The 13,056-nt window shown below is 38.8% G+C and overlaps 1 protein-coding gene across 1 annotated transcript in view; it reads left to right on the top strand.

The window, feature by feature from the left end:
* The window catches only part of DIAPH3 (diaphanous related formin 3), a 216,670-nt gene that overhangs the window by 95,572 nt on the left and 108,042 nt on the right, over positions 1–13,056 (top strand). Inside the window, exon 21 of the mRNA XM_061354886.1 lies at positions 12,154–12,393. Coding sequence (XP_061210870.1) covers positions 12,154–12,393 — 240 coding nt within the window. The remainder of the gene's footprint in view (positions 1–12,153; positions 12,394–13,056) is intronic.

Raw genomic sequence — 13,056 nt, 5'->3', positions numbered from 1 at the left:
AAGCTAAAAGTTTCTAAATCGTGGTTTATTGGGAAACACAACTTGTAGAATATTTTTTAACAAGAACTCTTGTGAACCTTTTTTAATGACAGATTATCTTGTAAAAAAATAGGAAGTCCAAGTTAAATACTATTCTGACTTATGGTTAACAGTTGCATAGGACCGTGTGAAAATAAGAACAAAAAAGTAGCAGAGATCACTTGCACAAATACAGCATAATTAAGAATGTGATCCAATAATACAGTGGTATAAACTTCAGGCAGGAAAGGTTATGGCCTTTTAAAAAGTATAGCATGAGAAATGAAATAATATGTAGTTATTTGAGAGGTTGCTGGAAAGTTTAAAAATAAACCATTGTTCATTATAGTTATTTAATAAAGCTATAAAAGATGTGAGTCAACATTTGTCCACTGCTTTTTGAATGTAAAATATTCAAGTACTAAAAAATTGTCTTCTGTTAATGTTCATTTGTATTAATCCAGTCTGAGTGTTTTTTTCTGAGATATTAAAAGTGTAAGGGTCATAAGCAACTGATAAGGGCAGCTTACTGCTTGCCTTTTTAAAGTATACTTTCTGAACTTCTGAATATGAGTAACATAAAGCTTTTGAGTTTCACACTTGCATGGGGAAATGAGCATAGAAGAAAAATGCTCAGTGTGAGATTTTATGGGAAAGGAAAAGTAATTTTTTACTTACAAAACCTTGATGTAAATTAGTTTTTACCTGCTCAGTCTCTTACAGATTTAATTCGCTTGTGCTGTCATAGCTCAGTTCTTCTGAGCACCACCTTGCGTGTGTGTTCAAGCAGTGTGACCAGGATTGCTGACGTGCAGCACAGAGGACACAGGGCTCAACATCATGTTATATCTTTGTGGTGGTTCTTGGTTGGTGACAGCAAGCTTTTTTGGACAGATCTTTTATACAGTCAGAAAACACCAGTTGACATGAGGATGTCTTTATCTCAGAATCTCCTAACTTCAGCTTCTTGTAAAGATTGACCAGGTTGCTGCCCACTGATTTACTTATCCTTGTTTTGAATCTATTTTTAAAATACATGGTTTAGTTTGCTGGTAGGCTAGTAAGAAAATGAATAATCTAGACTGTTTTAAATTGGAAGGGACCCATGCAGAGTGAGTCCAACTGCCTGCGTCTTGCAAGACTCCCTAAAACTAAATCATGTTACTAAGAGCATCATTCAGATTCTCCTTGAACTCTGACGGGCTTGATGCCATGATCGCTTGCTTGGGGAGCCTGTTTCAGTGGCCAACCATCCTCTCAGTGAAGTGCCTTTTCCTAATCATAGAATCATATGTCCAACCTGAACTTCTCCTGATGCAGCCTCATTCTATTTTCTTGTATCCTGTCACTGGTCACCAGATAGAGGTGATCAGGCATCCCTGCACCTGTTGGACATGATATTTCAGGGCATTTTTGGAGGCACAGAAGTGCATGGCAATGTTTGGTGTTGTATCAGGTGGCTCCAAGTCTTTGCCCCCACCCTCCTCAAATTATTTGGGATGCAGTTTATATAAATGAGTGCCAGAATACTGAAACAATTGATTCTTTATGGAGTTGCATGGTCCACCTCTCCCCATGCTTATGCCTACACAACAACGCTAATGCTTTAGGCTTGTCAGCGCCAATGTACGTTAACTGCCTTTTCGACAGGAACTATTCCCCAAGGTAGTTCTGATTTGGTTATGCTGCAAGGAGAGCTGAATCAAGTAGTAAGCATGCAGACTTGTCAGTGCCTTTAATCCTTAGTGGTGTAAAATAATCCTGGACAAATTTAATTTAGTAATATAGTTTTAAATCCATAAATGCAATTCCATTTAAAAAAATCATGATTTTGATGTTCTTTATAAACACTTTTGATTTTAAAAGCTGCTAATAGCTGTCAGGATATGACTAGTGGACATTTGACCTCAGGTGCAGGTAACAGTACTACCAGTCTCACGCCTGAGAATAGTGTCTCAAGAGTCACATGTGATAGCTGCTGCTTTCTTTCTTTTTTAAAAACTTGAGATATTTGTAAGTATGTTCCAGTATTGTCCTGGAATGAAAAGAAAGAAACAGTTTTTTTCTTGCTTGCTTATTTACTGGAAAGTAAAAATTGAGGCAATTATGAAATATTGTTTCAGAAATAATTCTGAAACAAATAATTGTTTCAGAAATAATTATTATTTCAGAAATAATAAAATTAATGCCCTGTCCTTGTGAAATACACTATTAACTAACCCAAATAGAATTTGGCAAGCAGTCCTCATGTCACTTCACAGCTTGTTCGTTGACGGATGTGTTTTTAATGAGTTCATACCAAAGGAAAAGATTTCACTAGATTAAATTGAAGATTAGAGTGAGGCCTGATGAAAGCTAGTTTGTCTTAAATAATTTAGCAGACACTTAAAATGATCAATTCCATATTCAGCTGATGGCTTCACTTGTATGTCTGCTTTGAGGATAACTCAGAATGTATTAGTGTTTCTTACTGTTGTTTGGAAAAATGTCATACTTACCACTCTACCTGCAGAGGTATACTCTGCCTTTCCTAACACTTTATGATTTGGCACAGCCACACCTACTGACATTTCATTTGGTACAAAATCTCAAAGCAGTGAGGTGCACCTGTGTTGTGAGATGTTTTGATTGTGTAATTTCTGTCTGTATAGCTTACCTTCCTCTCTTGTGTTCTAGAAGTCATGTGTCTGCTGCTCTGCCTCGTCCGCGTTCTCTATCAGTAATTCCAGCCTTTCCAGAAGTGTTGCCAAAGATTAACTTTCTATTAAATGCCATCTGTGACAGTCAAAAGATCTTTATGACAAATTGCAGCTAAGTTAGTGTCTTGCAAACCTTGGACATAGATAGGCTGGAGAACCAGGCTCCAGAAATACCTTCTGAAGGTGGCCATTTGCAGTTGCTATTTGATTGAATTATGTTACTTCCTCTGTATCACTGAAAGATTGTGATGCTGAATTATAGAGGAATGTCCCTGTGAAAGCTTCAGTAGCAGCAGATTTCACTCTCTTATCCTGTTCAGTTCTGGTAAAACTATTTTGGGTAGCTAATCTAAAGAACAGGTTAAAAAATTTTGTCTTACTGCTGTCTGATGTTAATTCAGATGGCTGAAAGTGGTTGGTTGGTTAATGTTTCTTCTAGCACACACATAGGCTATCTCAGTTTTCTTCTTGGCAGATACTGCTACAACTTCAGATCAGTGAGGTTTGCCTGAAGGGTTCTCATTTTGTGCCTCCAGTCATTCACTTTCAGATTTGTCTGTATGTCTTTCTAGCCTGCTCCGAATCTGATTTGTTGCTTTTGCTTGACTAGAATTGTAAACAGTGCTCTAATGTTCATGTTATGATTTGAACATCTTAAGAAAAACACTTCTGTTTTGAGTAAGACCTATGATCAGTACATGATTCTGCCATTCTGACTTGGCAGCTTGAAGGGTGTCTTGGAATTTAGCCATGTAAATGGAGAAAGGCCTCCAAATGACTGGCTGATGTAGGGTAGCTGTGCTGAAAGAATTCTGAGGCTAGTCAGTACCTCTTGAAATTACTATGCAGATATTTAACCTGTTCTAACTTTAGACTTCAGAGCTCAATGGAGCTCCTATGGTGCCCAAGTGCTTTAGGATTTACTTTCCCTTTGATCGTTTTGTAGAACTGAGAAACTTTCTTTGGGATACGGAAGCTGTCTTGCACAGCATTCACTTGCATAATGCTTCATGTTAGATTGTTTTTGCCACAGACAATCTGTGCTTCAAAATACACTAAATAACATATGGATAAAAATTCCAAAGTTGTTACTGAATTCTCTATTGTCAGGACTCTAGAAGATCTACAGTGGAATGCTTTTTCTTTGCCAGTACCGTCATCATCATAGACACTCACCTTTCTTGCTTAGGAAACTAACTTGGATACCATGCTAGATCACTAGAGAAGATCGCTCTTGAGATCTGAGCTTTTTTGAAACAGGTCATGTCTATCACACTAAAGACATTATCGTCAGCTGCTACTATGGTCTGATACCACTGTGTATTGCTTAAATAATTATGTGGCATTGCATTCCACTTTTATGTTCGAGTTGTTATGGTGGTTCAACCTGATGGAAAGTAATAAGCCTGCTGTCATGGTTCTCAGACTTTTCTATCCATACCTGAATCATCTGTCTGCATCTTCATGGCCTGTATGTTGGGAGACTCGAAGTAATATTATACTTACTTTTCATTAGGAGGTGGATTCATGGTAGTAGCCAGGCAGAAGATGAGACATTTATTTTGAGGTGAAGCTGGTGAGATTTTTTTTCTATCTGGAATACAACTAGATCTGTTTTACTTTTAGAAGCTTTTCTCTATTTGGTTTAATATGATATTATTCTGTTTTAAATTCCTCAATGGCTTCTGGTAGAAATTTATTTATTTTTGCTGCCTGGCTTAATTAGAGGTTTTAAAGAGGATTTTTACCTATATTAAACTCTTGACTTGGTTTCCCATGAGGAAAGCTTTTCAGTCTAGTGGTCATCTGCTCCATGTGTACCTTTTAATGAAAATAGGTTTTCTGACATCTGTTATGTCTGCTAAAAATAATAGAATTTGGGAAATTCAGACTTTCCCATTCTTGGATAATTCCTTTTTAGGAAAGTACCATTGTCTAAATTCAACTTGGAGAAACAAAAGTTGTCTCTGTATTCTTTTCTGACATGATGTCAGTAAATTTAATTATATTTTTTGGGTAAGACAAAGTCACCCCTTTGTTGTCATAGTAGAACATGCCTATTTCTGCATTTCAGCATGAAGACTGTAAACTCGGCTTACTTTGACAGCTGTGTTGTAGCCCCCATTGGCAATTTGGTTCTATTTCTTAAGACAGGTGATTTCTGGAGAATTCAAAAGGAATGCCCCCATTTCTGAGAGCTGCAGACTGATCTTACCAGTCCATCTTTGTTGAACATAATGCCATCAAAAACAGTACTGAGGATTTTCTGCACTGTACATCAGTGCACTGTCATCCACAAGACAAGACTACCTATGTGCAGCTAGGAGGTAATTAATAGGTATTGTTCCTGTGTCACAGTACACTTCCTTCTCTTCTGCCCTGAGTACCTTTAGGAAAATCTTGAATTTGCACGGAATTGAGTCAGCAGTGCAAATTCAAGCTGTTTATAATTCAAAATGGGGAAGCAGGGTGTCCCCTCAATCAGCGCTAGTAGGGCTGAAAAGTCATCAATTCAGTTTTAGGCACATACACATATCTGTGTTGTAAGTGTAAAGACTTTCTGATCTCTCACAAGTAATTTTAATTTTGAGTTGGAAGTTTTTTACTTTACTGCCATTAATTTGAGGAAAAGATTATGTCAAAGGTGAAGGAGAACCATTTCCAGATAGCCATAAAAAATCTCAACAAAAATACTCTTCCATTATCATAAATTGATTTCCCATACACTGAAATAATGTTTAGTCTTTCCAGAATGCTGGTGGTCTTCACTAAGATTGGGGCGTGTTAACTGCACATTTCAAATTGAGCAGGTTGTTGTTCTTTTCTTTAAACATGATTCAAAGCCTGTTAAGGTGGGAGTTCTTCCTCACTTTAACTTTTTTCCTGCTGTTGAAGTGCCTCCATCTGAAGAGAAGCATTAGCAATTCACAAGTTTTACCTATGCACTTTGTAGAGTTCATTGGTGCTGCAGTGATGAAAACAATACATTTTCCATAGGAAATGCCCTTCTGGTTTATTCTCTTAGGTGGCTTCGCTGTAACTGATACTTTACTTTTTGGATGGGAACACTTTCAGGTGGTCTGAAAGCCTTGGTACTGTTGATTCTGTAAGGAATGTATATTGTGAAGCTGGAACCCTTGCAGTGTTTTTCTCTACGAGCTTGTAAGAATGAATCACATTCAGTGATCAAATTTTATGTCAGTGTAACTTCTGAGACATGTTCCTTTACTTGACATCAACAAAGCAGACAGTGAAAGTACACATTTACTAGGTGGCACACACTTGGAGGTGCCTTCTGATTTATGCTGTATTTGAGAGAAAAACCTCTTTTTGTTGTTGGATAAAGGGCTGTGATAGCTACTACTGGACAGCTCAACTCAGTTGTCAATTCCCATTTGGTCTTGCACACAGTGAGGATATTCTTGTGAACTATTACTGGAAAAATAAAACAATTTGTTACCCCTACATGGAGTTCGCTGACATGTGTAGTCCACTCTCTTTAGCTTTCTACTTCAACTTTTCTTTTTAGTTATTTAGATTTTCTGTTTTCAGGATTCCACTGTAAAAACATAATTAGGCTTATGTATTTATATGCTGAGTATAAAAAATGTAGGACATGAACATAAGCCTCTCAACATCACAGCACTTAAATTCCTAGCCTCTCTTGTGATAAGGTGTATAGATTTTACAGTTTTAATGTATTTGTAGATTACATGTCACAAAGAAAGCCGTATATTGCTAAGGGAGCTCACCATTGCCTCCCTTCGCAGTTATTGACTTAGATAAAAGGTAAACAAATAGTTGCTAGAACATGCATTGTAGATGAACTATGGATTTGAGTGTTTAAAAAGAATTTTTGAAAAAACCCAATGGCATTTCTGCTCTGTTTCTAGCATGTGCTTCTGTTTCTTATTTTTAGATTATATATTTATATATTGATCCTTACAACTTATGTGCAGAGCTTCTTAATTTGTTGTGGTTCAACTGGTTTTGATGAAAACTTTGCATCTTTTATGTGTGTGCACTTGCTCACATTTGTGCGACACATCTTTATGTTCTAAAATACCCAATTATTTTGATTTCAAGAACTAGCCTGTCTCAGAAGCCAAAAAGCAATTAGTGCTGCATTATCGGCTGGCTCAGTAGTATCTTAAGTCTGGTACCATTCAAAATCCATGCAATATACACTTTATTTTGTTAGCACTCATGATTTAATATTAATGATCACCTCTATTACATGTTGAGTAGGGAGAAGTAGAAAAAATATTGATAATTTCAATGGAATTTTATGGTTTTTTTTTCTAGGCTAATCTCATTTTTTTCCTAGCTGAATGGAGAGCAAAACTTTATTATTATTACTATTATTATTATTATTATTATTATTATCAATGTACTAAGAAGCAGTAGTGTGTATATATATCTAATAAATAAATTAAGGAAAAGGAAAAAATACTGATTTTTCCTGATGGAGATGGAAGAATGACTTTGTGAAATTTGCTTCTGTCCAATACTTCAATATTCTTTTAGGTATTAATTCTTAAGTATAAAGTTGTAAGAGCAATTGTGAAATGCCCTGTTTAAATATAAGTCTGATTACCTGTTTTTAAGCAAGATTTTTTCCACACTATTGGATGCTGTTCAAGACCATCTTAAGAACTTGAACATGCACAAGTCCGTGGGACCTAATGAAATCCATCCGTGGGTCCTTGGAGGAGCTGGCGAATGAAGTTGCTAAGCCACTGTCCATCATATTTGAAAAAATCTTGCAGTCAGGTGAAGTTCCCAACGACTGGAAAAAGGGAAATATAACCCCCATTTTCAAGAAGGGGAAAATGGATGACCCAGGAATCATAAAATCATAGAATAGTTACGGTTGGAAAGGATCTTAAGATCATCAAGCTCCAACCCCCCTCCCATGGGCAGGGACACCTCGCTCTAAACCATATGACCCAAGGCCTCGTCCAACCTGGCCTTGAACACTGCCAGGGATGGAGCATTCACAACCTCCCTGGGCAAACTATTCCAGTGCCTCACCACCCTCACAGGAAAGAATTTCCTCCTTATATCCAATCTAAACTTCCCCTGTTTAAGTTTGAACCCATTACCCCTTGTCCTATCACTACAGTCCCTAATGAAGAGTCCATCCCCAGCATCCCTATATGCCCCCTTCAGATACTGGAAGGCTGCTATGAGGTCTCCACGCAGCCTTCTCTTCTCCAGGCTGAACAGCCCCAACTTTCTCAGCCGATTTTCATATGGGAGCTGCTCCAGTCCCCTGATCATTCTTGTGGCCCTCCTCTGGACTTCTTCCAACCTTTCCATGTCCTTTTTATGTTGAGGACACCAGAACTGTACACAATACTCCAAGTGAGGTCTCATGAGAGCAGAATAAAGGGGCAGGATCACCTCCTTTGACCTGCTGGTCACACTCCTTTTGAAGCAGCCCAGGATACGGTTGGGTTTCTGGGCTCCAAGCACACGCTTTCGGCTCATGTTCATTTTCTCACTGACCAGAATCCCCAAGTCCTTCTCTGCAGGGCTGCTCTGAATCTCTTCTCTGCCCAACCTGTAGCTGTGTCTGGGATTGCTCCGACCCAGGTGTAGGACCTTGCACTTGGCATGGTTAAACTTCATGAGGTTGGCATCAGCCCACCTCACAAGCGTGTCAAGGTCCCTCTGCATGGCATTCCTTCCCTCCAGCGTATCAAGAGAACTACACAACTTGGTGTCATCGGCAAACTTGCTGAGGGTGCACTCAATCCCACTGTCCATGTCAGCGACAAAGATGTTAAACAAGACCGGTCCCAACACCAATCCCTGAGTGATACCACTCGTTACTGGTCTCCAGCCACACATTGAGCCATTGACTACAACTCTTTCCGTGCGGCCCTCCAGCCAGTTCTTTATCCACTGAGTGGTCGATTCATCAAATTGATGTCTCTCCAATTTAGAGACAAGAATGTCATGTGGGATAGTTTCGAACGCTTTACACAAATTCAGGTAGATGACATCAACTGCTCTACCGCTGTCCATCAGTTTTATAGCCCCATCATAAAAGGCCACCAAACTGGTCAGGCAGGATCTCCCCTTAGTGAAGCCATGCTGGCTGTCACCAAGCACCTTGTTGTTTTTCATGTGCCTTAGCATGCCTTCCAGGAGAATCTGCTCCAAGGTTTTGCCAGGCACAGAGGTGAGACTGACTGGTCTGTAATTCCCTGGGTCATCCATTTTCCCCTTCTTGAAAATGGGGGTTATATTTCAGTTTTTCCAGTTGTTGGGAACTTCACCTGACTGCCATGTTTTTTCAAATATGATGGACAGTGGCTTAGCAACTTCATTCACCAGCTCCTTCAGGAACCGTGGATGGATTTCATCAGGTCCCATGGACTTGTGCATGTTTATATTTTAAGATGGTCTCGGACCAATTCCACTCCTACGGTGGGCCCAAGGTCTCCATTCTCACAGTCCCTGTATCTGCCTTCCAAGACTTAGGTGGTGCGGTCAGAGCCTTTGCTAGAGAAGACCGAGGCAAAGAAGTCATTTGGAACCTCAGCCTTCTCCAAATCCTGTGTAGCTAGCTCACACGAGAGCTTCCTGAGGGGGCCTACATTCTCCCTAATCTGTTTTTTATTTGCTATGTACCTGTAGAATCCCTTCCTGTTATCCTTAATATCCCTAGGCAAGTTTAATTCTAACTGGGCCTTAGCTTTCCTAAGGTGGTCCTGGGCTTCCTGGACAACATCCCTGTACTCTTCCCAGGCCGCCTGTCCTTGCTTCCACTTTCTATAAAACTTTTTTTCATCTGAATTTTCCTCAGGAGCTCCTTATCCATCCAAGGAGGTCTCCTGGCCCTCCTGCTGCCCTTCCTTCTGGTTGGGATGCAACACTCCTGAGATTCTAGCAGGTGATCCTTGAAGACCAACCAAGAGTCTTGACCCCCCCTGCCCTCTAGGGCTATATCCCATGGAACCTTACTAAGCAGGTTCCTGAAGATGCCAAAGTCTGCTCTTTTGAAGTCTAGGGCAGTGAGCTTGCTGCACGCTCTTCTCACTGTCCTAAGGATCTCAAATTCAACCATCTCGTGGTTGCTGCATCCAAGGCTGCCCTGGAGTGCCACATTTCCAACGAGCCCTTCCCTGTTGGTGAACACAAGGTCAAGCATGGCACCTCTCCTTTTCGGTTCCCCTATTACTTGCAGAAGGAAGTTGTCTTCCACACAATCAAGGAACCTCCTGGATTGCTTGTGCCAGGCCATACTGTCATTCCAACAGATGTCAGGGTGGTTGAAATCACCCATGAGAACAAGGGCCACGGAGGTTTTCAGGGCCAGGATGGACAGAGTCTTTGGTGACATGGTTTAGTGTGAGGTGTCCCTGCCTATGGCAGTGGGGGGTGGAGCTAGGTGATCCTAAGGTCCTTTCCAACACTAACTATTCTATGAGTCTATGATGAGTACAGAATAACTGCCTACAGTTGATACTGAGCTAATGTTCAATCTATATGCTTTTCAGTGTTTTACTTTAGGAGCAATTTGAAGGCAGTCTGTGGATAAAATCTTAATACTGGAGTTGATTTTTAACTTAGTCTTATCTGAAAGACATTATGTTTGTGTGCTCTGTGTTCAAAACCAAAGCGTGGTTACTGGAAAAGATTGCTTATTTTACTTCAATATTTCTTATTTGTGTTAAAGTACAAACAGTATGTTTTCTTCAGTAGGGCATCATCAGGTGGTTTCACTGCTAGGCAAATATTGCGAAGTGGTGTGGTAGCATAAAATGTTAACTCTGATTTTGTTTTTTAATGCTGCCACTGTAAACCCAATAGACTGAAAATTCCATCCTTTTCTGATTCTATATCAAACCAACTCTAGATTAGACAGCCTTCAGTATCAGATTAAGTAAGGTAAGGTGTTTGATTTTCCACTGTAATAGATGAAGAGTGTCACCATTATGCTCATCACTGAGTCTCTTGTGGGTTAATCAGCACCAAACACTTGTGAACGTTGCAGTGTCAGAGCTATTTTAACATTGATAGACTAGGTATGGGTTGAGAAGTGTATTGCAAAACCTTAGGCATCACTGTGGGTTGGAGTGGGATATTTCTAACGTAAAGGCCAACTTAAGTCTACTTTATGAAACCTATTACTTTGCAGAAACGCCAATATTATTGCTTCTTTTCTTGCACTGAAAAGTATTGATAGCTGGAAACCATAACACATGTGTTTTATTTTTAAAAAGCCCAAAACCTGGTTAAAGATTTCAGGAATTGTCAAGGCATTATTGGCTTGAACCTTGCCTTGAAAAGAAAAAATGCAGGTATGGGGAAGAAGGTGTTAATGGAATTCATCGAGCTGGTGAGAAAATGGGGAGGGAAAAATGAGGGAAGAAGCTCATGGAAAAATTTGAGAATAGTATTTTACATGTGGAAACAGAGCAGGTTGGAGAAAACCCTATTTCTGCCATGGAAGAAGGAAAGAGCAAGGAATATTTAATGCCTGCTTAAGGAGAAAAGGAGCAAGAATGGAAAATAGTAAGCATCTGGGATTGTATGTGATGCCAAGCCAAAAAATGTTTGAAGATTTATGTGATAGAGTTGGAGTACACTGGAGACTTGAGAGATGGAGGAATTTAATTTACTGAATGCATTCAGTGTTCCTTGACTAAAGAAGTGATAACATTTGGGATCTTCTTGTTTAGATATAGTAAATAATGTGCTAAGTATGTCTGGGGTGGGAATTCAGTGACCTATGCTATATGGGAATTGAATCTTCTTTTGAAAATACCTGATCAGTAAACCATAGAAAAAGCCAAGTCTTTTGCATATGATCTACAGAAGGTATTGTTTTCTGGTATCATTCTGGTTTACCTAATTAACTGTATACGGTTAATATATGCAAGAGTACAGTGGGGTACGAATACTGGCATATATTAATGTATGCTATATGAAGTGTTTCGTAGCTGAGATTTTTCAAAGCTGTTATTTTCCTGCAAGTTTACTGCAAGCTCTTATTGAAATCAGCTTTTAAATATTTGCACCAGAAAATGAGATTTGCCTTGTTTTGGTACATCCTGAGTTACACAAAATTTGTGAAGTACTTTTATTACTTTGTAACAACCAGGTCATAAACTTGAATTAGTTTTATAGGATTTGGTATATGAGTTGACAGATGTGATATATGATGACACTTTATCTTTTATTGCTTACACATACTAGTTATTGGGAAAGGATGGGGGCAGTTCATATTAACCACAAGATGGGATTTCAGTTGCTTACCCAAGTGTCTCTCATTCATTCATTCATTTGCTATCAGTTATAGCAGATATATTGCTTCTTCAAACCTGTCACACCAATAAATCATTTCAGATTGTATGCATTTGTACAGTGCCAAAGTGTACCATGAATTTTAAAGGAAATCTCCTATTTTCTTTTCAATCAGATGAGCAACGTGAAGAGACTACAGCCACGGCTCAGTGCTATTCTTTTTAAGCTTCAGTTTGAGGAGCAGGTGAACAACATCAAACCTGACATCATGGCTGTCAGTGCTGCCTGTGAAGAGATAAAGAAGAGTAAAAGCTTTAGCAAGCTGCTGGAACTAGTACTGTTAATGGGAAACTACATGAATGCAGGTTCTCGGAATGCACAGACCTTTGGATATAATCTCAGCTCCCTGTGTAAAGTGAGTTTTGAACTATCTGTGTTGAGTAACACATTCACTTTTTCATTTGTTTTTATTGTGCTACTTAAATACCTTGTTTTGATGTTTTTCCTGCAGTTAATCAGTTAATTCTTTGGTTTCTTCTTTTTTTTTTATTTTATAATTCTTAACATTAGTTGATGGTTTGAGCAGTACAGCTAAACTGTGTACAGTCATCTTGAGACTGGCTTGCATTTAAACTTTTGCAAGATTTTACTTTGAATGAATGCTAAACGAACCAAACCAAACTAAATGAGGTTATGCAAAAGCCATATTACTGCGATCATAGTGATGTTGTAGTCTTACATGTATGAGCCCTTCTAAGACTGTCGCATTTTAATCTGTTTTAAAAGTTATGTTTTCTCTTTTACAGATATTTTCTCTTTATTTAATTCTCTTTTATTGTTGCTCAGTTTCATTAGTTGCCTGTTTCATCTAATTTTCCTTACATTTTCACTCTTTAAACTTTTATATAAGGTGTATACAAGAAGACATCTACACTTTTCTGAGTGTAAACTTATAGTTGACTCTAATCCTTATTGCCTTCCCCTTGATAAGTGTTGTTATTTTTTTTCCTGTGCCCTCTGGAAGGTCACTGCAAAATCTGCAGAGAGTGCACGTATGTAATACTCCTTTTGAGAAAGG

Source organism: Neopsephotus bourkii, unplaced genomic scaffold (assembly GCF_033783945.1).
Source record: "Neopsephotus bourkii isolate Nb327-2 ecotype Australia unplaced genomic scaffold, CSIRO-AGI_Nbou_v1 NB_83, whole genome shotgun sequence".
Lineage (NCBI taxonomy): Eukaryota > Metazoa > Chordata > Aves > Psittaciformes > Psittacidae > Neopsephotus > Neopsephotus bourkii.
The sequence above is the reverse complement of the archived record's forward strand: the minus strand, read 5'-3'. Positions and strand labels throughout refer to the sequence as shown.